This window comes from Peromyscus eremicus, chromosome 1, assembly GCF_949786415.1.
Source record: "Peromyscus eremicus chromosome 1, PerEre_H2_v1, whole genome shotgun sequence".
In the NCBI taxonomy this organism is placed as follows: Eukaryota; Metazoa; Chordata; class Mammalia; order Rodentia; family Cricetidae; genus Peromyscus; species Peromyscus eremicus.
The window spans coordinates 20,696,377-20,720,917 of NC_081416.1; the positions used below are offsets into that span (position 1 = coordinate 20,696,377).

The window sequence follows — 24,541 nt, forward strand, 5'->3', positions numbered from 1 at the left end:
GCCCAGGTTTTTCTCCACTAAGAACATGCTTAGCTGGGTGGGCTGGGAGCCTCCTGATGCTGCTGCTTAGGCAGAGTTCTGGGTCTTACCACAGGACTCCAGAACACCCGAGTGACCTTGGCTCTGTCTAAGGTCTCACGGCACTGGCTGAGGGCACAGGCTGATGAGACAGGAGGAAGCCCAAACCTTCAGGTTTCATGGTGTAGGGAAGACCTCTGACCTGGTTCCAGCTTGGCCCCACCATCTATTGGCTGTGCACACTGGGCGAGTTGAGTCACTCTTCTGTGCCCATTTTCTCATCAGCAGGTTGGTAAGCACAGACTCACTGCCAGGTGCCTGTGAGATGAAGAGGGCGCACAGTTGGTCCAAAATAGAAACCTTGTAGGAACCAGTAAGGAGGAGTGGCAGGTGTGGGCCTCAGTGGCAAAGTGTTGGGGAGCCCAGGTTAGCCTAGATCCTGAATTCTCTGAGCCTGGAGGCCGAGAAAGCTGCGGGTCTTGGAAGGGTCCCAGAAGCGTGTTTTCTGGGAGAGGGTCTCCACGGCAATACTCTGGGACTACGTGTTGGAGGAATAGAGGCCCTGATGCTGTATTCTAGCAAGGGGCCATGGTTGCCCTGCTGAGGCAAGGGCTTGATGACCTTGGGAAGGTCATGTCTCTGCTAAGGCCTATATGATGTTTCTAAGTTGCAGCTGCCCTCAGACCTGGGAAAGAAAGGGGTTCACCCTAGAGAGGGGGGCACTAAGATCTGGCCACTGAGAGTCCTCACTCTCACTCAGTATGTGGGGCAGACTGAGGCTGGGACAGTTGTTCCTGGAAAGCACCAGCAGGGACTCCTGGGAAAGAGGCTGTACTCGTGTTGATGTATGAGCCATAGTTCCTTCCCTTGCCTGGCCAGTCTCTTTTCACACGATGATGGAGTGTTGGGTAGGAAGTGAGGAGGAGGGACTGGTTGGAAGTGTGTGGCCCAGTGCGCCCACCGCATCTCAGTGAAAGGGGAGACAGGTGCCAGACAAAATCAGGAGTTCCTGCCTGCCAGTCCACTCCACCTGCCTCAGTGGGAGTTCTGTGCTGGGGGTTCCCGAGTTCCATGTTGGCCCTGTCTCAGGCAGACAAGTCCTAGCATTTGTCTTCCTGGGTTTTGTCAGCTGTGTGCTGGGAATACAGTCAGCTGCCTTCTAAAAGGCCTCAGGAATCTTCCCGGAGCACTCGTGAGGTTACCTCAGCTAGATAAGCATTGTATCCAAAGAAAACAGACTTGGGGATTTTCCCTAGTGGTTATTCTTAGTGATATGTGGTTTTCATTTTTTTTTCTTTTCCAGGAACTTGAAAAAAATATTTGCATGTCACTAATTTTTAATTTTTTAAAATTACTTTTAGTAAATTTTAGTAAAAAAATTTTAGTAAAAATTTTTAAATGAAATAAATTGGATACTGTACTGGCTTATAAAACTTAAAGTGCAGAGAAATAAGCTGAAAAGACTTCTTATTTCTTACTACTTATCAGTCATAGCTATGACCATGTGGCCCCAGACTCAGTACCTGCTGTGCACAGATCTATGCATGCGTGTGAATGTACAGCGAGCACATAAGTGGCTTCCGTGGAACACAGGCTGTCTTGTAACCCGCTGCCACGGTCTGTGCCACGGCAGCCCTCTTTGTCATCAGGCAGGTCTGTAGCTCACAGTGTGCACTGGATTTTCTGGATGTGCTGAAATTCAAGCAAGCATTGGTTCTACGACTGACCATTTGAGTTCTATTAGTCACCTCTCTGTTGATGTGCTAAAATAGCGTGACCTAGAGAGACCTATGGAAGGGTTTCTTTTGGCTTAGGAGTTGAGAGGGAGAGTCCATAATGGGAGGGAAGGCATGGGGGCAGGTGGTTGGAGTAGGAAGCTGAGAGATCACATCTCCATGCACTCACAGAGAGGAGACTGAAAGTGGGGTGAGGTCGTGAACCCTCAAAGCCCACCACCCCCAGTAACATACTTCCTCCAGCAAGGCTGCATCTACTAAAGATTGCATAATCCCCCAAACAGTGCTACCCACTGAGAATCATGTGCTCATAAACCTGAGCCTATGGAACACATTCTCACTTCACTACAGTTATTTTAACATTTTTGTCACTATGAGCCAACAAAGATGTACTTTTATAATGAGAAAATGAAACTACCAAGACTACCTTGTGCTATGGGGTTCGTGGCTGAAAGTTCCTTCATGATGGCTCAAAGGAAGGCTGACATACTGCCATCGGTTAGCTGCCATCAGAGCCAGTTAGCAAGAGTTCCTGAAGATGGTCCCAGGGTTGGAAGAAAAGTTGTGTTGCAGAAGGTACAGATTGGTGGCCTTTCCAGGAAAGAATTCTTAGATTAATAAGATAAAGCCTTGATGTGATGAGAGCCCTGTCACAGGAAGATGTTTCTCAGCAGTTAGAATGAGGAAGGGGTTTGCTCTGGGGCACTTGCCAATGGTCTGGCAATTTGGAGCATCACTGAAGCCCCCTCCAATCCTACTATAAATAGGATGGAGACAGAGAGTCCCAGGCACAGAGTGATGAGTCAAATGAATTACTAGCTTGTCAGCTTTGATTGGCAGCCTGGGCCCTAGAGTCAGAAGATCATGGTTATGGGTTCTGTCACCTCTCAGCTGTTGCCCTTGGGAGTTCACTCAGCACCTGAGAACTGTTCTTTCCTCATCTGTCAAATGGTCATAATGGCAACTCAAGTGAGCACCTAGGTTCCTGGGGCATGTGGAAGCAAACAACACACACAGTTCTTAGGGGAAGCAACTATGGATCATTGTCTAGACCACATACCTCTCACACTCCAGGACAAAGTGTCTTGGACTTGGTTTGAGCTCATGGCCATGACTTCTTTTTAAAGTTAAGGCATTCCGACGGGCAGTGGTGGTGCACGCCTTTAATCCCAGCACTCGGGAGGCAGAGCCAGGCGGATCTCTGTGAGTTCGAGGCCAGCCTGGGCTACCAAGTGAGTTCCAGGAAAAGGCGCAAAGCTACACAGAGAAACCCTGTCTCGAAAAACAAACAAACAAAAAAAAACCAAAAACCAAAAAAACAAACAAACAAAAAAAAGTTAAGGCATTCCTGAAGTTTCTAGGTTGGCTCAATCCTGCAGTCCTGCTCACAATCCCAAGCTGTCTCTTGCCCATCAGCCATCAAAAAATTCAAAATCAACACAATAACATACAGGATCCAGACTCCTAGTGTATTTCCCATTGTTATGGGACTTTTTCTTTTTTATTATTTTACTTCTCTCTTTAAAGACTTTATTTTATTATTTTTTAAACTATTTCTTTCTATGACTGTCTATACACATTTTCTTTCTTTCTCGCTTCCTTCCTCCCTTTCTTTCTTTCTTTCTTTCTTTCTTTCTTTCTTTCTTTCACCTATGCACATTGTAAAACACACTGGAACCTTTCTAGAGGATTTTTCCATATGAACCTGCTTTACTGCATATCCTTAGTCTTTTTTGACCACAGGAGCAAACTTTTGACTGCTAAGTTACACCTGGATCCTTCATGCTGCTCTCTTGGCTGGCTCTGCTCACTTCTAGGTTCATGAGAGCCAAGCCTAAAGCTTGTGGCCTGTTTGGAGGTTTGACCTAGAGCCACATTCAACCACCCAGCTATGGAATGTTGGTGCCCTGCACTGTGGCAGACATTTTTCACTTAGTATTTTGTTTCTATTTAGCATCAAAGAAGCTGTTTAAGTGCTCTGCTGTACAGCAGGGTTTCTTAAAGGAGCCATATCCTTTTTTTTTTTTTCAAATCTTTTCAGCTTTCTCAGGCCCCAGAGATATTTGAGCCTCATGTTGGTATACCAAAATGTAGTTGGTTGTTTTTGCTCTTTTGGGGGGCCCACCACCCAGCTCCCAAATAAATCACACACTGAGACTTATTCTAAATTATAAATGCCTGGCCTTAGCTTGACTTGTTTCTTGCCAGCTTTTCTTTTTTTTTAATTTTTTTTTAAAGATTTATTTATTTATTATGTTTACAGCATGTATGACTGCAGGCCAGAAGAGGGCACCAGATCTCATTACAGATGGTTGTGAGCCACCATGTGGTTGCTGGGAATTGAACTCGGGACCTCTGGAAGAGCAGTCAGTGCTCTTAACCCCTGAGCCATCTCTCCAGCCCCTGCCAGCTTTTCTTAACTTTAAATTATCCCATCTATCTTTAGTCTCTGGGCTTTTTCCTTTTCTTACTTCTGTGTATCTTACTTTCACTCTTACTCCATGGCTGGCTGTGTGGCTGGGTGGCTGACCCCTAGTATTCTCCTCTCCTTGTTCTCTTGTTCTTTTTTCTTTTCCTCCCGGATTTCTCCTTCTCTTTATTCTCTTTGCCTGCCAGCCCTGCCTATCCTTTCTCCTGCCTCACTATTGACCATCTGGCTCTTTATTAGACCATCAGGTGTTCAGATAGGTACAGTACCACAGCTTCACAGAGTTATACAAATGCGACATAAAAGAACGCAACACATCTTTGCATCACTAAACAAATGTTCCAGAGCATAGACAAATATAACACATCTTAAAATAATATTCTACACATGTGTGTGTTGGGGTGGGGCATTTAGGTTGATGAAGAGCATGCAGGTGATGGTGACAGTGGTGGGGAAGAGGAGTCAGTGTGACTCCTGCCTCAGGGATGGATTAGATGCTGGAGGGAGCCGAATGTGTGTCGCGGTGGCTCAGGCAGCGCAAGAACTTTCTGCTACTGAAAATTTCTGCTAACTTGCCCTTTGGAGTGGCCTGACTTCCCGAGGCTGAGCAGGTCCTCTGGGAATTGCTGGTAGACTGAGAGAGCACTAGGGGGCTGGGTGGGAAAGGGCCACATGGCCTCTGATGTGGGGTCTGTGTCTAGCATGTCAATGAGGACGCAGACCAGGATCTGTTCTAGTTTCTGTAGGTGGGCCAAGGGAAGATGTGGCCTTGGAAGGAAGGACAGGGCAGACACCCAGGGTGGTGTGAGAGGAGGAGCCACAGCATCAGTAGGTCTGGCCCCTGGGGATAGGGCATCAGGCTCCTTGGCCATGCCCCCCTGCTAGCTGCCTCAGGAATGGCCTCATGGGTTCCCGTGTGAGTCCTTCACTGGCTCTTTGCTGTTTCTCTGTTTGCTTTCTCAGACACTGTGTTTGCTTGGACCCACAGCCCCCAACCCTCAGTCTGTCTCTCCTCCTCTCAGAGTTGGGTTGACTCAGTGGGCTCTTCCTTGAGTTTGCTCCATGCCTCCTCCAGGCAGGCCTTCTTGTCTTGTGGTGCTCAGCTCAAGTATCACTTCTTCAGTGACCCTGAACTGCATGACCCTCCTCTGCTTCTCCTGCCACCCATGATAATACTGCAAGTGTCCCCAAGGGCAGCCACAGTCTTTACCTGTTTATGCTGGTCTGAATCCTATGAGACGGTCACAGTTGGTGCCCTTCATTTTATGGGTAGAGATTCCGAGGTTTGGCTAGGATGCCCCTGAATACTCCAGCCATGGCCTATTTCCAGATTCTCTCCTCTGTGACTTATCGCTCTGTCTAGGCTGAGTCCCCAACAGTGGAGTCATGTTTGAGGGTTTCTGCAGCCTCCACCGTTGAGCCATGTTTACTGTTCCTGCTGCAGGAATGGGGGCTACAGAAAGGCTCTGGCCTGTTGGACTTCTTGGCTGGGAGGGTGAGGGGCTTGAGCTGAGCCAGGTGGAAGGGAGCCTGAGCTGAGCCCCAGGGGCCCAGACCACCCATTTCACCAGTTCCTTTTCCCCTTTCTCTGCCAGGGAGCTCAATGGCAACAATATCACTCGGATCCATAAGAATGACTTCGCTGGGCTCAAGCAGCTTCGAGTGCTGTGAGTATGGGCTGCTGTTCCCCTCACGGTCTGCCTCTCTCCTCACCCCCAGCCTTGGCAGTTTGAGAGTTACAAGCTAGCTCAGGCCTTCTATTGTGGAGTCAGGAGCCTCCTGAGTGGGTGGAGGGGGTGATGTTGAGCATCCTGACCCAGAGAGTCTATTGCCTCCTACATGGCTGGAAAGAATGGGGGATGGAGAAGGACTTGGGAGGGGCAGTCTTGGCCATTTCTCTCTCTGGGGCTGAGGGAAGAGCAGGTGGCATGGAGAGTCTATACGTTTCTGCTTAGGTCAGCCTGCTCTGGTGGAACATCACGGTCAACCTAAACCACAGATAGATAGGCTTTGCTCAGGTTCTGGAGGATGAGGTGCTGGATCCATCCTGATCAGGCATCTGTTCACTTCTGTGACCTCACATGGCCTGGCTCTGTGAGCACGCAGAGAGGACTCACTAATCCCTGGGTATCAGGGCCCACCCAGATTACCAAATCACTTTACTACTGACCCTGACAACTCTACCTCCAAACACATCATACAGGGCATTGGAGTCAACGTGTCAGATGGAGGGGTGGAATATAGTGTTTCAGATGGAGGGGTGGAGAACACAGTGTTTCAGATGGAGGGGTGGAGAACACAGTGTTTCAGATGGAGGGGTGGAGAACACAGTGCAGCCCACCATCTCCAGTGTTCTGCCTCAGAAGGACTCCTCAGCGAGGTCGCAGGTCCTTGTCAAGAGGGCCATGCGGGGGACAGAAGACAGGTGGTGTAACTGTACTCAGGTGTCTGAGAGCGGAGATCCTGGAAGTGGCAGGCACAGCCCTGTTAAGCGGAGATCCTGGAAGTGGCAGGCACAACCCTGTTAAGCGGAGATCCTGAAAGTGGCAGGCACAGCCCTGTTAAGCAGCCGGCCACCCATAGTGCCTGCCAGGCAGGGCAGAGTTGAGAGGCTCGCATTGGATCTCCATCCCTCTGTGCTCTGCTGATCTTGGGAAGCAGGGGCAGCCTTGGCATGTAGGCACCTGACCCTCCCACCTCAGTTAGATTTGGAGGCCCTGCCCCATCTGGCTGGCAGGAACCCCCCCCCCCCCAATCACATGCGCAGAGTCCCTCACCTCCCACTCAGGATAGTACAAGGGTTCAGAATTGTACACTTCACAGTTCTGGGGATCTTTGGGGTGAGTGGAGGACCTTGTGGATCATCCACTTTGAGGTTGGGGTAGTGAGTTACTGGAGTCTTTGCTGCTCCAGAACTGACTCACATTGACCAAAACTTTCCTCTTCCCATTCTGGGGAGTCCTCCTTTCTTCCCGGGACTCCTCCCACAGGCCTCTAGCAGACAGAAAAGTATACTGCCCTGCCTCAACCCCTGCCTGAAGCCCATGCAGAGACATGCAACCCATCTGCTTGGGAGTGGAGAGGAGAGAACACAGGAGAAAAATTACTTCAATATCTCCAAAATGATCACGCAGCATCCCATCTCTTAGTGAAAAATGCTGCCCACCAGTCAGATGCTCTGAAGCAGAGCATGTTGCGGGGGAAGATGCAGAGTCCCGTGGAGCCAGGTGGTTGGATGGCCTGGGCATCCCACCCCTTTCTTCAGCAGATGGCCTAGGCGGACTATGGTGCAGACAGTGGGGGTGTTGTCTGGCAACTGTAGCATTCTTGCTTGTGTATGTGGGCTCTGCCCAATTGGCATGGCTTTCCTCTGCTATGCTGGCCATTTTCTCTTGGATTCATGCTCTGGGCCAAAGGACAGCATGTGCCCCAGATGCCTAGCACCTTCTTCAAGCAGAGCTGTGAGCACCGGCATTGTGCCGCTCTGCCAGACAGGGCTTGTTGTGGAACCTGAATGGGGGAATTTGGGAAGTTGTGACCACTTCAGCTGGAGTTAGGATCTACATGGGGCCTGGGAAAGGCTCTGGTCCCCCTCGTGAGGCCACATTGCCCTGGCAAAGCTCATTGGGGTTCCCAGGAACACTTGTTTAGCATCCTGAAGCTGTTCTGTCTCTTTGCCTCCCAGGCAGCTGATGGAGAACCAAATTGGAGCCGTGGAACGTGGAGCTTTTGATGACATGAAGGAGTTGGAACGGCTGTGAGTACAGGGCGTAGGCTGGGGAGGGTTCTGGGGTTGCCAGAGAAGGTGTCAGCAGGTCTATAGAAAGGACTGAGGTGGGGGGAGGGTGGGTCCCAGCCTGATAGAGCATTGTGAGATGCAAATCAAGAGAAAAATGGAAACCAACCTCCATTCCCATCCACAGTGCACCCCTGCTGTTAGTCCAGAACATGTGATGGCAAAAATTCACACAACTGGAATTCCTTCCACCCATCTTTCCTGAGGTGTGGCTTCCATTCATTGACTTTGGGTTCATAAAGGAGGTCAGTGGTGTGCTGAGCAGAACTACCAGGGGAGTCCCCAGACCTGAGGCTTGCTAAGGCTTGCTATCACAGCCCAGCACGAGGAAGTAGAGGCGCGCTCAGAGTTTGCATGGCTTGCTCCTGAGTGGGGCTTTCAGTTTTGAAACAGGGTCTTGGTACTTTCTGTATTTCACATTGGTGACAATGAAAAGGAAAAGGACCTGGGGGGTGAAGATGGGGGGCACTCCTCTCTTTATGGTGGTCAACTCCTCTCTTTATGGTGGTCAATTTCACTCTTTATGGTGGTCAACTGCTTGGTCCTGCAAAACAGTTTGGATGAAGATGTTGGGTGGGGGAGTCCCAAAGTTCATGCTCTTTGACCAGAAAGTTCATTTTATATCAAGAAACTGACTAGAAAAATGGCAAGAAATTCATATTTCTGGACATTCTTTGCAAATTACCAAAAATTAGAAATAGCCATTTGGGTGGAGGAAGATAAGATACAGTCAAGACTGAAATACTCTCAACACCTCTGGGATGTGCTCACAATGTGAATTAGGCAGAAAAGGCAGGAAGTGATGTTTGTATAAATAAAATCAGTGAGAGAGAGAGAGAGAGAGAGAGAGAGAGAGACAGAGACAGAGACAGAGAGAGAGACAGAGAGAGTGTGTAGTAGAGGAATACTTGAGTTTGGTTCTTTGTATTTCTTTTCTTCTCTTTCTTCTTCGATTTTCTCACAATGAATTTCTACGGCCATCACAGCCAATCCTGAGTGCCTCCCGCTGCCAGGTGCAAGGTGAAGCCCTTGGCCCCGTAGTGTGTCATCTAACGCTGCGATAATGCTTCTGCAAGTGGCATTCCACAGAGGAGAGACCGAGGTGCCTAGAGGCTAAGCCACATGTGCAGAAGAGGGGATTAGAGCCAGATTGGTTTGCCTTCAAAGCTTAGACTCTTAATGAGTAGGACCTAATTAATCTCTCTCCTTTCATTTTTATGTCAAAGAAAACAAAGCATTAAACAAAGAGAAAGGGCATGTGTGCCTCATCGTCTTCTTGCAGAAGATTACCCCACCCCCAGCCTTAAACGGAGCAGTCAGCCATCCAGTACCCGGCCAGATGTTCACTCCTGTGTTCGCTTTCCTTAAAACTCTGACAATAAAATACCTGGCTCTGAGCGGCTCGGCTCGCTTGGATCTAATCCACTCCACACCCCCTTTGGTGCTGCCTGGCCTTGGAGGAGACAAGAAGGTGGGAGGGGGTCTAGACTTGACAAGGCATGGCCCTGCTGCTGCCACACCTGAGGCTTGGCAGAGGCTTCCTCTCAGTCATGACTCACTGCAGACCTTGTCCCTTCTGTCCACGTTCGGCTCCGTGTCTCCGGGCTGGGTCACCAGCCACTTCACAGCAGACAGGTTTTCTGTCTCTGGGGGTGTCAGGTATACTCTGTGCACCCCTTCAGCGAGCAGTGGCCATCTGCTCTGATTTGTGGGAGACCTTGGGGATTGGTTTGTGAAAGCTGGTGGAAGTGGGGAGCCAGAATAAAAACACCCAGACTGTGAACGTAGCGTTTTCAATTAAAATGGAAATGTGCATTTATTGGCCCCTTTCCCAGCCTCCCCCCACCCTCCAAGAATTTCTCTATTCCCTTTAGTATGACACAGTGACTGGGGTTCTGTATGGCTTTATTCACCCAAACCACACACACAAATCGTGTGTTGTTTTTTGTTTGTTTGTTTGGGTTTCTTGAAGGTACGATGAGATTTTTTTTTTTCAGCACCTTGGAAGCAATTTGGATTGAGAATTAAATCTTTTTACTGAATTCAACAGCCCTTCAACTGACAGATTTCCCTTTTTTCTAAGATCTTCACAAAGCAGCCAACGTAATTTTCATATAGATGACTCTCTTCCCCGTAGCATTTCATTTATTTGTGAATGAAATTGATTGAATCACATAATCCTGCTTCTAAGTACCTGTGGCATAAACAAATCTGAGAGCAGACAGAGCTGGTTCTCACAAGCAGCTCGGGAAAGTGTGTTCAGAAGCAGCAGTGTGAGGTGCTGGTAGTCAGGGGGTCTGAGCCTTGGCCTGAGCTGGCCTGTTGCATAGAGGTCCCGGAGCATGCTCAGTTGCCTGGGAGGTCAGCTCTGGGGACGAGAGCTAGGATAGGAGCTGCAGAAATGCAAGCTTCAGCAGCCTGCATCAGCCCAGAGAGTGCTTGGATAAATCACTTCCGTCTTGGCATCAAAATTCCCTCAGCTAGGCCGGGCGGTGGTGGTGCACGCCTTTAATCCCAGCACTCGGGAGGCAGAGCCAGGTGGATCTCTGTGAGTTCGAGGCCAGCCTGGGCTACCAAGTGAGTTCCAGGAAAGGCGCAAAGCTACACAGAGAAACCCTGTCTCAAAAAACCAAAAAAAAAAAAAAAAAAAAAAAAAAAAAAAAATTCCCTCAGCTCTCCAGAAGGCAACTCAATGAGGTCAGCGAGCCAATCGTGGGCACCCGAGAAGAGCCACGCTACGTGGCAAGCTAGTGGCCTTAAACGTTTACCTCTGGGGGTGCTTGGGTGAGAGGAGAAAGCCCACCTTCCCTCTGCTTCTGACCTATGGGGTGATGACTAGGAACATCTGCCTTGGTGTCTGGAGTTCAGAAAGGCTAAGTGACATGGAGCAGTCAGCTGCTGTCATTCTGAGGTACCCGTGTGTCTCTCACTACGGTGGCTCACTCCTTTAGCGTCCTTTGGCTTTCCACTTTAAATGAGTCGTTGAATTCCCTTCCCTTCCCTTCCTCCTTCTGAATGTTTTCAAAAATTGAAGCCAAAAAAATGAGAAAGTCTTGGGAGAAAACAAAACAAAACTAAACCTAGCAATTACCAGGCAGTGTAAATACTGGATTAATTTATTGGACTGGGGATAAGGGACTGGGAGGATCCGATGTCTGCTCGTGTTGCTTTAAGGTTTACACTGGTGGTCCTTTTTTTCCCCCAAGCCAACGATGTGTTTCCCTAGGAGCCTGCCTTTTAAAGCCGGTTTCTTCCGATTGGTCTCCTAACGCTGTAAATCTGATGTCTGTCCTGTGCTGGCACATGACGGTCCCCAGTGTGGTGACAACCGCCTTTCTCACATATCAGATGAAAGACAACCTCAGAGGAGGTAACCATGGATGAGTTCCTGTGGGCTGTGTGGCGTTCAGTCTCTTCCTCTCCTTCTAGAAGGTTTTTTTGCTGAGCGGGCTCATCGCAGTGAAAGAATCTCCTGGGGCAACCTCTGTGTAACTCGCCGTGCGGATGCCTTGCTGGAGACTGTGTGGCCAGAGTCTCTCATTTTTTTTTTTTTTAATTTATACCATCATCTGCTATAGCTTCTCAAAAGTTAGACAGCATCCTTTGCTGCATTCTAGACTCTTGGTTTTTTTTTTTTTTGTTTTTTGTTTTTTTGTTTTTTTGGTTTTTCGAGACAGGGTTTCTCTGTGTAGCTTTGCGCCTTTCCTGGATCTCACTCTGTAGACCAGGCTGGCCTCGAACTCACAAAGATCCACCTGCCTCTGCCTCCCGAGTGCTGGGATTAAAGGCGTGCGCCACCACCGCCCGGCTGACTCCTGTGTTAAGGAGGTAGCTGCTTAAGTTTGGAACAGCATGTCTTCCCACAGCAGGTCTGGGTCCTTTTGGTGCTGTCTCCCCAGGAGGCAGCTTCCAGACCCAGACTTCTGGCTCCTGCCTGTGTGTGCAGCGCTGCTCCCATCTGCCCCCAGGACAGCAGTTCTCGACCTATGGGTCATGACCCCTTTGGGGTCAAACTACCCTTTCACAGGGGTCGCATCTCAGACATCCTACATATCAGATATTTACATTATGATTCATAACAGTAGCAAAATTACAGTTATGAAGTAGCAACAAAGTAATGTTATGGTTGGGAGTCACCACAACACGAGGAACTGTAGTAAAGGGTCGCAGGATTAGGAAGGTTGAGAACCACTGCCCTAGAATATTGAAAACTATGAAAGCATACCTGAGGCGTTTAAAAATGAAAGCATGGCTGGGGTGCAGCTCAGTGTTCTAGCATTTTCCTCTCGTGCCTGAGGCCTGGATTTACCCCTCAGCACTGAGATAAAATCTCTACTGCTTGGCAAGGAAAAAACGGCCGAGTAAGGGACACACCGGTGTTCGAGTATCTTTTTTCCTGTAATTTGAGGGTTTTTTTCTATTTTGATTTTTTATATGTGTATTCTGTTTTGAGACAGGGTCTTTCTGTGTAGCCCTGGCTGGCCTCAAACTCACAGAGATTTGCCTGCTTCTGCCTCTGGAGTGTTGGGATTAAAGTTGTGTGCCACCATGCCCGGTGCCTGAGGTTTTTTTAAGCAAGCATTTTTTCCCCTTTTTTGAGATATGGTCTCAGTCTGCCCCAGGTTGTCCTGGGACTCATTATGTAGCTCATGGTGATCCTCCTGCTTCAGCATCCCAAGTGCTGGAACTAGAGGCATGCACTTCCATGCTCACTGAAAGCATTCATTTTCATTAATAATAATAACAGTTGTTATTTTCATTTTGAAAAAAAAAAAAGAACCAGAGCAAATAATAAAATGAAAAATGAAAACAAAGGAAAAATGCAAGCAGCCAGATAAACAGAAACCGATGCTGCTTAGGCAAGCATGGACCAAACAGAAAGATCTGTGATGTTTAGCCACCCTACCTCATATCACACATTTCATAAGGTCAAGGATCCAACTCACACCTGGGATTATCTGGGGATCAGGTCTTGATGGATCATAAAGGGACGATCAGGGAAGGTCGCTCAGCTGTTTAGTTGAGGGCATATCTTCCCGGGTCTGGATAGGAAGTGGCCACTCACAGATGAGCTGCGTCTTAGAGAAGATGCCTTGGGGGTTCTGCTCTGGTCCTACCGGGACTCAGATCCCGGTCCTTGTGACTTTGAATGCAGGGCTTTCTGAGCATCCTTGCCGATTCCTAAACACTCAGGTGACTCCCACCTCTCCTGTTTCCTTTTCTAGACGATTGAACCGCAACCAGCTGCACGTGCTGCCTGAACTACTGTTCCAGAACAACCAAGCTCTATCTCGACTGTGAGTTACACACGTGGGTTGATACCCACCCTGTAGGTGGTGTGGGATGGAGTCAATGGCCCTGACCTTGGGTTCATACTTCCCACTGGCATGAAAGGCTCTGGGCATCGAAGGCCAGACCTTTCTATAGGAAGTCTGTGTGGGGCACTTCTCCAGGCAAGAGTTTGAAAGGGTCCTAGTTCATCCAGCTGTAAATGTTGCTGCTGGTGGTGGCAGGGTGTCATGGGGGTGGGTGTGTTCGCAACTGTGCCCGCAGTCTGTTGTGGACATTGTCACGCCCTTGTCCCTGCCTTTGCGTGCCTGTGTTGGGTTGAGTAGTCATTCCACTAAGCTGCTTTGAACCTATTTCTGCTTTCAGCCCCGTCTACCTTTAGGCTTAGGTGCTCGGTGAGTGTACTTATGACCAATGGTGTAAAGCCATAGCGTCACTGGCTGTCAGCGCACTTCTTCCAAGTACAAGGCTACTGGCTAATGTTGCTCTGTGATTCTCCACGCTTTTGATCTGTCCTACCATCTGTTCCGTTTAGTGGGATCTGGGGTTGGATGGGCCTTTGAGACTTACTAAGGAATCTCCAGTGCAGCCCCCCAGCCCTCACTCTGAGTTTGGCTGCCTCTATGATGGGGAGTCCATCATTGGACCACCAGCTTGTGTATCAGAACACTCTGTTTTGGTTTGGTTTGGTTTTTCGAGACAGGGTTTCTCTGTGTAGCTTTGCGCCTTTCCTGGAACTCGCTTTGTAGACCAGGCTGGCCTCGAACTCATAGAGATCCGCCTGCGTCTGCCTCCCAAGTGCTGGGATTAAAGGCGTGCGCCACCATTGCCCGGCTATCAGAACATTCTTAACTTCGAGCCTCCCATTTGCTCTCTAATAATGTGTTTTTCTTAATTTTTATTTCTGCAACTACTTAGAACAACTATGTCCTATAATGTGTCTTCTAGGTTTTTTTTTTTCAAATTTTGAGTTGGGAGATTTTTGAGTTCTCTTCATGGTGGTTATTAACACTCTGGAGAACCCTGGGGTGGGGACCCTGCTTGGGATGAAGGACAGTCTGGGAAACAGTACTTCAAGGGTCACATGGTCCTGGGTTTTTCAGTGCGACTTTGCTGGGAGCCAGCGTTTCTTCCTGAACTTCGGAAGCTACCTGCTGAGTTGGGGTGTGCACCCATGCTTGTGGGTGGCCTCCCATGAATGTCTGATGGTGCAGATTCCCCTGCAGGAAACCCCTGCACCTGGCGTATGTGACTGTGAGAAAGAAAGGCAGCGTCTCACAGCTTTACCACTGGAGAGACGAGGTGGAGAGGCAAAATGATATCCCTGGAGTCGACATGAAGCCCCTTTGACTCCTGACTCCTGGCCCAGCACTGTTCGTGTTTCATATTTCAACAGGAATTTGGGAGCAAAGGTCTTCCACACTTTAACAAACATTAAGTAACCAGACTTCATAAGTAAACTGGCATTTGGAAATCCACTCAAGGGGTGGGGGAGCCTGAGGAAGAGGACACCTGCTCTTGGCACTCTTCTAGGCTGGGAGCCAGGGGAAGCAGAGGCCTCAAGGTCTCGTGTGTGTGTGTGTGTGTGTGTGTGTGTGTGTGTGTGTGTGTGTATTTCCAAGCTCCGAAGACAGGACTTCTGAATGCTTCCTGCCTTGTCTTCTAGGCATTGACTCCCTTGCACTTGGCAAGAGGACATTTTTATGTAAGGCCATAGCTGGTCCTGGGTGAAGGAAGACCTTTTTTTTTTTTTTTTCAGTTCCTGTCTTGTGCTCTTCCTCTCTCTTTGTTTTGGTGCTGGAGATGGAACCCTGGGTTCTGTCTAGAGTGTGCTGAGTACACGACTCTACACGAAGCTATCCCCCAGCCTCTCCCTATTCCCAAGTCTCCTTGTAAGCATGGTACACAAGCCAGAAGGACTCAGCAGAGAATGCATGTGAGCATGTCCCATCAATGTCAGCCAAAGACTCGGCATCATGACAGAGGCATGTGCATCCTGTGCCCCTCCAGCACGGGCCATCTTGAAAAAGGCACCTTCTGTAGGAGGCTGCTGAGCAAAGTTTTGCTGACTGAGCCTTTGCTCCTGGCGTCTGGCCTTACCCAGACACTGTGGAGGAGGCTGTAGGGACAGACACGGGAGTGTCCAAAGGTCTACTTGTTGCTACTCTTTGCTTCGTCCCTCTCCTGTTCGTTGATCTGAATGTCGGCCTTCCAAAACTTCCCTAACGAGTTCTCCAGTTGTTCTGGCTAGAAAGCTCCCAGGCACACTACCCTGAGGACTGGTGAGGTGAAGGTGTGGTGGGTATTGTAAGTCATGATCATTAAGTTCCTAGGCTCCCTAGGACAGGGACTAAGGTACATCTATTCCTCACAGCAACTGAGATGTGAGGATGTCTCTAGTTCTTCCTGGATTGTTGTCTTGCTCCTCCCTGTACCACCGTCCTGGGCTCCTTGGCAACAATGACATCACTACACTGACCATTAGCCACAGTGTTGGCCCTCCTCCTACTTCTTGTAACCACATAGATCTGATCTCCGTAGGGTCTTGGATCCTGACTCTAGAGTCTTGGAAGCAGAAATCTGATGAGCCCGTTTTAGGCCAGATGATGGCTGGGGCTCGTGGGATCAGCTGGTGCAGTGGTAATTCTGGAGCTGCATCCTCAGCTACAGGACCGTGACATTCCTTTAAGAAGGCATGCCTAGGCCAGTGCCTTGTTTCTGGTCCCTCTGTCGACTTTCCCTTTACTTTGGAGGGATCTGTTACTAAGCCTTTCCATCTGGAGGAAATTACAGACTTTCGTGCAGATGCTTTGCTAAGCAGCGTGCAGTGGACTCCAGAGAGACCAAATGTGCTGGGGAAGGTGCGGCCAGGGTGTGCAGGTGGCACAGACCCTGGTTCGGTTGATCTCGTCTGCAGCTTCCAGAAGTTAAATCTGTCTACCGTTTGTTCTATACTGGCAGTCCCATTCTTTCCAAACACGCAATGGATGTCCCAAAGAGGGGCTTTGTCTTGGATCACAGAGCAGTTGGATATAAGGGCTGGAATTAGGCACTGGGACTCTGAGGGTTCGTTAATGAGCCCGAAAATGGGCTTAAACCAGGACCTGGAAATCTCACCATTGGGAATCCACCCCAAGGAGATAAAACCCCGGCATAAGTATGCACACTGCAGTGATATTCAGAATATTGAAGAGAGCATGGAAATAACCTTAATGTCCCACATCAGGGAAGTGGTTAGGCAAATTCCAGCATATCTGCTTGATGGAATACTTAAGCATTCATCAGAAATGGCCTTCATGGGAGATGTCAAATAATGCAGATGTTTGTGACATCAAAAGCCAGAGTTGTATTGATCCCTGAATTACTCTAAACAATGCATGGAAAATGACTGCAGAATTCCAGCAGGGACTGACGGTGGGTAATTTTTTTCTTTTGTGTTTCCCAGATGTTCTTTAAGAAGGACGCATTGTATTTATGGTAGCAGACCTGCCAGCTTTGAAGAGTAATGGAAAGCCCTGTGTCTGAGTTAAAACGAGTGCTGCTGGGCTGGGGAGGCGGCGCTGTGGTAGAATTCTTGCCTAGCGCATGAGAAGGCCCTAGGTTCCAGGCCCAGTGCCATAAAACCCCAAACAACTGGCGCCAGAGACATGGTGTGGTTTCCTCTAGCCCTGTGGAGCCAGCTGCTCTGTTGTGGGGCCAAAATAATGTCTACCTCCCAGAGCTTCTGGGAAGCTGAAGAGAGATGAAAACTTTGGTGCCTCAGAATTGACGCTGTGGCACGTGGCAGGTGTCGGGAAATATGAGGCATCCATGCTGGGATTGCTCTGGAGGGAAGACCCGGCTTCCCACACTTGCAGCCTCAGAGTGGCTGACCCCACACGAGCATTGCTTAGCATCAGTGTCGGCTTTCCTCTTCTCTCTGGAGACTGGTGTAGAGGTCTTATCCTTAGCTCAGAATCATCCCTTCACCATGCATGTGTTGGGGTGCACATTTGTATGTGGGTACATGTGCATAAGTGTGCACATGAGTGTGGAGGCCAGAAGTCAATACTGAACATCTTCCTCAATTATTTTTCATCTTTTGTATTGAGGCAGAGTCTTTTGCTGAACCTGGAGCTCATCAGTTGGCTTTGGTTGGTCTAGCTAGCCAGCTTGCTCTAGGGATCTCCTGTTTCTGCCGCCCAAAGGTTTATAGGTGGGCCACTGCACATGCCCAGGATTGAAATGGGTGCTGGAGAGCCTCATGATTGCATAGGATGTTCTTCACTTGTTGAACCATCTCCATGGCTCCCTAGCTCCCCTGCAGAAGAAAGCCCTCACCTTGTCATGTGACTTAGTCTCTGTAGAAGTGAGCTGCAGCCTTTCACGGTCTCCATCTAGAGAGGACAAGAACCATGGCCACGATAGCGACGATCAAAGGGAATGGAGGCCACTCAGTGCTGGGTTATGCTGACACAGCCTAGCAACGCAATTCGATTTCAGTAGTGGAACATCTGTGTGAGATCAGCATGCCCTCCTTCTGTGGATGAAAGTATGCACGGTCAGAGGGTTTGTGACATGTCCTAGGGCTGAGCCAAATTTGAACCTGCTCTGTCTGTAGCTAAGGTTTATCCTATTACATCCATCCTTCAGTACCTGCCATTTATCTACACTCGCCATCTACATGGACCCTCCTAGATTCCCTCTGTCCCCCAGCTCCTCACTATCCTTGACCCCACCTCTTCCTCCACATGTTCCCGCCCACTCATTCATTCCAAAGTTCTTTGTGGACTTCCTGCAGGCCTGCAGGGTTGGTCAAACTTGGTTAGAGAGCTGTGTGGCTCCAACACGCATGTCTACCTGTCTAGGGGGTGACAGCCCACTCTAGAAGCTCTCTGGGAGCTATTTGGCTCTCAGACTCCAGCAGGTAGGAAGAGTGAAGGGCAGGTACCAGCTGCTGCATCTGAGTCTCCTGTGGGGGCAGCAGCACCCTGGTGGCAGGTTACCTGGGTTTGGGACCAACTTTTCACTTGCCACTCAATCCTCAGGGGATGTGGAAATGTCATTTTCATGGACTGTCACAGGGCTCAGGTTTGGGGCTAGAAGGACATGTTTGAGTTCTGATAACTTCTCTAGAGTAGCCAATCCCAGATTTCACTTGGCTAGGTGGGGCTAGGTGCTTCTGTGCTCCCTCACCGTAGCCTCTGTCCCCCCAGGTCCAACGCACAAGATGTTCTTCTCTGGCTGGCTGCATCCTTTACTCACATACAAATTGCTTTGGACACTCAGGTCCTCTGGGCTCTCGCTTAGCCTTGAAGCCCATATGCATCCAGACCAGATTGACTTCTTGGTCTCTGTAGGTTTCTGTAGGCTTGGGAGGGGGCAGGCCATTATTGAGGCAGCCCAGGGCATCTACTTCCCATGTGTGTATATATCCCTGTCATAAGGACCACGATAACTCATTAACAAGGCCCTGGTGGTAGGAGCCAGGCTGAGAGCCTGCGCAGCCCTGTGGAAGAATGCCTGACCCCCATGACCCCATCTCAAGCTGGGTTTAATTAAACTGTCAGCACTGGTCGGAAGAACAAAGCATCCCTTCCCGCCAGGGCCCAGCCCCCATCAGAGGCAGGAGGCTACGCCACTGAAACGAATAGCTGTACAGAATGCATCTGTCTCGCCTCTGAGGGAAATTACCCGAAGCAGAAGGTGACCCTGCTATTGCCACACGTCCAGGCTGGGAGGCAGAACTGCTGAGCTTGACCAGCTTCTGAAAAGATGCGGACGGCTGTGTGGGAAGTAGGACTCTCGGGGGGCTCCCAGCTCCGACGGAGCCTCCTTCCTGTCTGTGCTGCCCCCAAGGGTTCTTGCTAGGTGTCCATCACTCCTTAGCATCCCTCAGAAATTCCTTGAGCTTTGTCCAGAGAGAGGAAGCCCGTGAAGGGCTCAGGGTGTTAACGATAGATGGCTAGAGGAAAAGCTGGTCCAAGCTCTGTCATCTCTAGGGGACTTCTGCTTCTAGCATATTCTCATGTGTCATAGAGCTCTGGGGAGTGCCAGTGGGATTGTAGCATGAATCTTAAAGAGTCTTATTAATAAAATCAAACCTGAGCCAGGTATTGGGGTGAACACTGGAAGATCAGAGAGACAGAACAAGCCACAGCTAACCTCACCTGGCCAACTTCTCAGCTGATGTTGTTTCCTCAGACTGGAAGCCTCTGTGTTCTGATATCCAAATGACTCTCAGCTGAACTGTGCTCCCTAAAACCTAAAAGCTTAACCAGCCAAATGCTTCTAGTTTCTGGTCTTCAGGCCTTATATATCTTTCTGTTTTTGCCATCACTCCCTGGGATTAAAGGCTCACTTTCTGGGATTAAAGGTGTGAGTCACCATGCCTGGCTGTATCCTTGAACAGATGGATTTCTGCCTTTGGAATGCTAGGATTAAAGGCGTGTGCTACCACTACCTATACTCATGTTCAATATTGTGCCTGTTCTGTCTTTGACCCCAGATAAGTTTATTAGGGTGCACAATATTTTGGGGAACACAATACCACCACATGGGATGGCTCAGCAGGCAAAAGTGCGTGTCTGTACAAACTGGACAATGAGCCTGACTTGGAACCCAGGGTAGAAGAAGAGAGCTGAGTCACAAAATGGGTCCTCTGACCTCCACACACGTCATGACATGAGCTTGTACCCATACACAGGCACAATCACAAAACGAAATTACAAAACAAAACAAAACAAAAATGCTGCTCCAAGCCAGGAGTAAATGGAGCACACACCTTTACTTCCTGCATTCAGGAGGCAGAGGCAAGTGGATCTCTGTGAGTTCGAGACCAGCCTGGTCTACAGAGTGAGTTCCAGGACATCCAGAGCTATATAGTAAGATCCTGTCTCTAACAAAAAACGAACAAGCAAACAAAAACAAAAAACCCAAACCAACTCCAGGGAGACATAGGTGGTCCATCTCCCAAACTTGTTTACAAATTTATTTTTTCCAGGGACTCCCCTTTAACACTCTCTGGTGGGCTTAGTGTTAAGCGACTGGCCAGGTCTCAAACAAGAAACGTGAAAGTCTAGGTTTGAACATCTGACCCCCAATCCATGCACTTGCCGCTAGACTATCTGTGCCTAAGCTAGAGTGAGAGGTGTGTGTGTGTGTGTGTGTGTGTGTGTGTGTGTGTGTGTGTGTATAAAAATTTAGGTTTTCAGGGTCATGTGACTCAGATCCTGAGTCAGTTAGGGCAGGTTCCCTAATTAGTAACGTTATCACTTCTCTTTCTTTGGTTTCTGTTTAGGGAGGCCTTGCTCCCCCAGTGTGCTTGGGGGAGGGCCTTAGGTGGAGACCCCTGTTGGGTATTTGCCTCTGCCCAGCCTGGCTGGAATGTGAGAGTTGAGGCTGCCAACCCCAAGAGCAGATGCACCAACTCTAGCTGCCGCTCAGAGCACAGCCTGGGGATTATGAGTTAGCAATTACGAAGCGCTCTGGAATCGCAACATGCCTTCCAATCATTACATCTGCGCCTGCTGTCAAGGCGGGAGAGAAGAAGGCCAGCATCCCACTGGGCTGGTGCAGGGGCCTCTGAGAAGAGGGCAGGGCGGCCAGCCTCATGTTGACAGCTACATGCCAAGCAATCCTCTGTGCTCAGCATGGATGGACGTCTGTCCACACAGCTCTGGCCCATGCTTTTGGACCCAGTCCAGCCCGGAACTGGCTCAGAACCATGCTGGTCTTCACACTTATGAACAGCCAGGGTGCCCAAAAAGGGCTTCATGGTCGTCTCATAAGGATGCCCAGTGAATGCAGGGCGTGGTGCTGGCATGGCTACCGTACTGTACAGAGCAGCGTGAGGCAGAGAGAATTCCTGAGCCAGAGAAGACAAAGTGGGGAGGCGCCGTGCGTGCGTGCGTGCGTGCGTGCGTGCGTGCGTGCGTGCAGGCAGCGGCGGTTGGGAAAGAACGAGGGAGTGAGGGGGTTTTCTCTTCTTATGCTTTGAAGATTACGCAAATGATTTTGCTAGGATATTGAACTTTGGAAAATAGAGAAAAGCAGTTAATGGACAAGAGGTTTTGTTGTTCCACTAAGTAAGACATTTAACAGTTTCAGCTAGCATGCAAATATTTTTACCTATTATTTAAAAAAAAAAAACTGGGGAGGGAGATTGCTGCTAAGACAGGATCTTAAGGTCCTTTGCGTATACATTATGGTTGCGTAGCTGGATATTCTTGTGGGACTCCTGACAGTGGGAGTGGGGGTGTCTCTGACTCTTTGGTCTGCTCTTGGAACCCTTTCCTCCTGCTGGATTGCCTTGTCCAGCCTTGATATGAGAGTTTGTGCCTAGTCCTACTGTAGTGCTGTGTTCCATTGATATCCCTGGGAGGCCTGCTCTTTTTTTTAAGGGAAATGGAGGAGGAGTGGATCTGGGGGAGAGGGGAGGTAGGGGAGAGGAATGGGAAGAGTGGAGGGAGGGGAAACTGTGGTCAGAATGTAATGTATGAGAGAAGAGTAAAAGAAAAAAGATAATAATAGGAGCATACATTAATAAACAAACACATTTTGTAGAGATTTAACACTGATGGAAATCATGATTGAGTAAGTTGGAAAAACAATGACCCATATTGGTACATGAAAACCTAGAATGTTAAGGTTATCTATTGCTTTGAAACAGGTAAACACAAATTTAGTGGCAAAAAAAAAATTAAGATAGGGTCTCACTATGTAGCCATAGCTGGTTTGGAACTTACTATATAGACCACACTGGTCTTGAACTCATGGACTAGTCTTCTGCTTCTTCTGCCTCCCGGGTGCTGGGCTGGCAGGTATGTAGGAGTATGCCTGGCTTCATGTATGTGTGTATGGATGTTTGAGTGTGTGAGTATGCAGGTGTGTGTGCATGGGGACATGTGTGTTTATGGAGGCCAGCGTCGACGTCCTTAGGTGTGGAGACAGTGCTTTTCATTGAATCTAGAGCTCACTAATTAGCTAGACTGGCTGGCCAATGAGCTCCAGGCATCTACCTGTCTCTGTCTTCCTCTTCAACCCTGCCCTGAGTGCTGCTGTTCTTGGCTTTTTATGAGGGTATTGGGGGTCCGCGCTCAGGTCCTCAAGCTTGTGTGGCAGGCATTTTATCGACTGGGCCATCTCTCCAGCACACACATAAAAATGCTTTTTTTTTTTAAAATTAAGTTTAATATCATTGCAACATGTAGTTGTTATATGACCATCTGTTATGTGTTGCGTGCCAGACACTCCCAACAGCATTTCTGCCTCTGGTTGTTGCAGTTCCATGCGATCCGTGTCTGATGGTGGGGGAACTGAGGCTCACGGGTTAAGCACAGTGTAGCATAGCTGATTGTTGGCGGATCTGGCTGTGGAAGCAGGGGTGTGGCAGGATGGGCACAATGGCTCACCAGGCCACATAACTCTGTCAGAAAACCTGGGAAACTAGAGAGCTGTTAGGAACAGATTGCTCCCAAGGTTTCTAGGAGGTGGTTAAGTCCTGAGGAGTGTGGTAACACAGCGGGCAGAAGAAGTAGCTGTGGAACCATAAGATGGGGAATCCAGCTGCCCATGAGCAGGGCCTCCACTGTCCCAGACTGTTGTGTAGAGGTCCCTTGGAAACAGGCATAGATGGAGTCAGACTTAAAATATTCTAGATTGAGGACAGCATTGGTGATATGCAATGGGAGTCACAGAGAGTTCTTGGAGAGCAAGGTCATTAGGCAGATGAGTCTCAGATGCTCCCTGTGAACCCTTCTCTCCCAGCTTCCTGTACCTACCTGGGTCAGGGTTGGGAGGGTCAACAGCCCATAGCCCTCTCCGATAAGATTCTCGCTCAGTGGCTTGAACTGGCCCTCCCTCCCTGATTCTGGGATCCACACTGGGAGTCTGGGTTGGGCCTTGACTCCTATTAAGTGGACTTGGTTCCACTTGACCTGGGTTCAGCCTTGGCCTGTGGCCCACAGACACAGTGCTGGTTGTTCAGGCTAAAACCATCTATTGGTGGAACATTAGGTGGTGTGTTGAGAGAGTTGTCTGGGTACCCTACTACGAGGGCAGTCACAGACATAGACAAGACCCTTGCTTCCAGGAGCTGGGCAAAGCAGATCTGGAAGTGCATGAGGAGTGGTTGAGGAAAGGTTGAGGAAAAAGGATGTTCCTTGCAGTGGAAGAGGTGGGCAGGGGTTCCGATGAAGATGGATTTGGGAGCCATGATAGTCCCTTGTGCATGTAGATAGGTTCTGATGAGCTCTCTCTCTCTCTCTCTGTGTGTGTGTGTGTGTGTGTGTGTGTGTGTGTGTGAGAGAGAGAGAGAGAGAGAGAGAGAGAGAGAGAGAGAGAGAGAGAGAGGGAGAGAGAGAGAGAGAGAGGTGAGAGAGAGGACTGTGACTGTGATAGAGTTTGGCTTTGTAGCATGGACCACTCAGGAATCATAGACTCCAATTTTGATGGTGACAGCCTGGGACCTACCATCTCCTTTAATGAAACACTGTAGCTTGGGTGATTCTATTTCCTGCTTGGGATACCTGGGACACATCAAGGGATCCCCTGGGGGCTCAAAGGACAGCTGGTGGGGGTCCTCTGGACACTGAGTACGTGCTGTGATTCAGTATGCTGCTGCAGTGTATAGTTTTTGGCTTGCTGGGCTTTGCAGTGTGGGCAGACCCTGTAGTCACTCTGTGAGTAAGAAGCCCTGGCTGGCAGCTGATTAATTTGGGAAGATACATTATTGATGCAGATATTTTAACAGCCCCTCCCCCCATTTTTTAACTCTTGGGTTTGGGTGCGGGGTGAGGAAAAAGGTATTCTTTCTGGCCAGGAACCAATGTTTGTTGTGTTAGCTGTTTCTGCCCCAACCCTTGCATCCAATGTCCTGTCTCATGGTGGGGATACCAGATGTCTATCCACCTCATCCTGTCTGGCTTCATCCCCAGCATTAATGAGGAATCTGCCGACCCTAGTCATTGTCCCAAGGAGCTCAGAGTGTCCTTGTTCTTACAGGTGGCCGTGGAGGTACAGGTTGGTTAAAAAAGCAGTAAAAACTACTTCAGTCACTCTCAAGTCTCTGCCAAGTCCCCAGGTCTTTTCCACCATCTTTTCAGGACCTTGACAGCCTGGGCTAGCTGGTGTTGACCCTCATGCAGACCCAGTGCACAAGAGCGGGCTTCACTTGTCAGATTGGGTCTGGTGCCAGGGCTTGCTAAAAGATATTGTCAGGCTAGAGCCAGCAGAGCCTGTGAGGTGACAGCAGCCTGCAGAGATGATATGGCAGCAGAACTCTCAGACTTTGAT

The 24,541-nt window shown here is 49.2% G+C and overlaps 1 protein-coding gene across 1 annotated transcript in view; it reads left to right on the top strand.

Annotated features, from left to right (window-relative positions):
- Positions 1 to 24,541, top strand: part of Slit1 (slit guidance ligand 1) — a 156,975-nt gene that overhangs the window by 13,772 nt on the left and 118,662 nt on the right. The window contains exons 2-4 of the mRNA XM_059258140.1: positions 5,778 to 5,849; positions 7,868 to 7,939; positions 13,204 to 13,275. Coding sequence (XP_059114123.1) covers positions 5,778 to 5,849; positions 7,868 to 7,939; positions 13,204 to 13,275 — 216 coding nt within the window. The remainder of the gene's footprint in view (positions 1 to 5,777; positions 5,850 to 7,867; positions 7,940 to 13,203; positions 13,276 to 24,541) is intronic.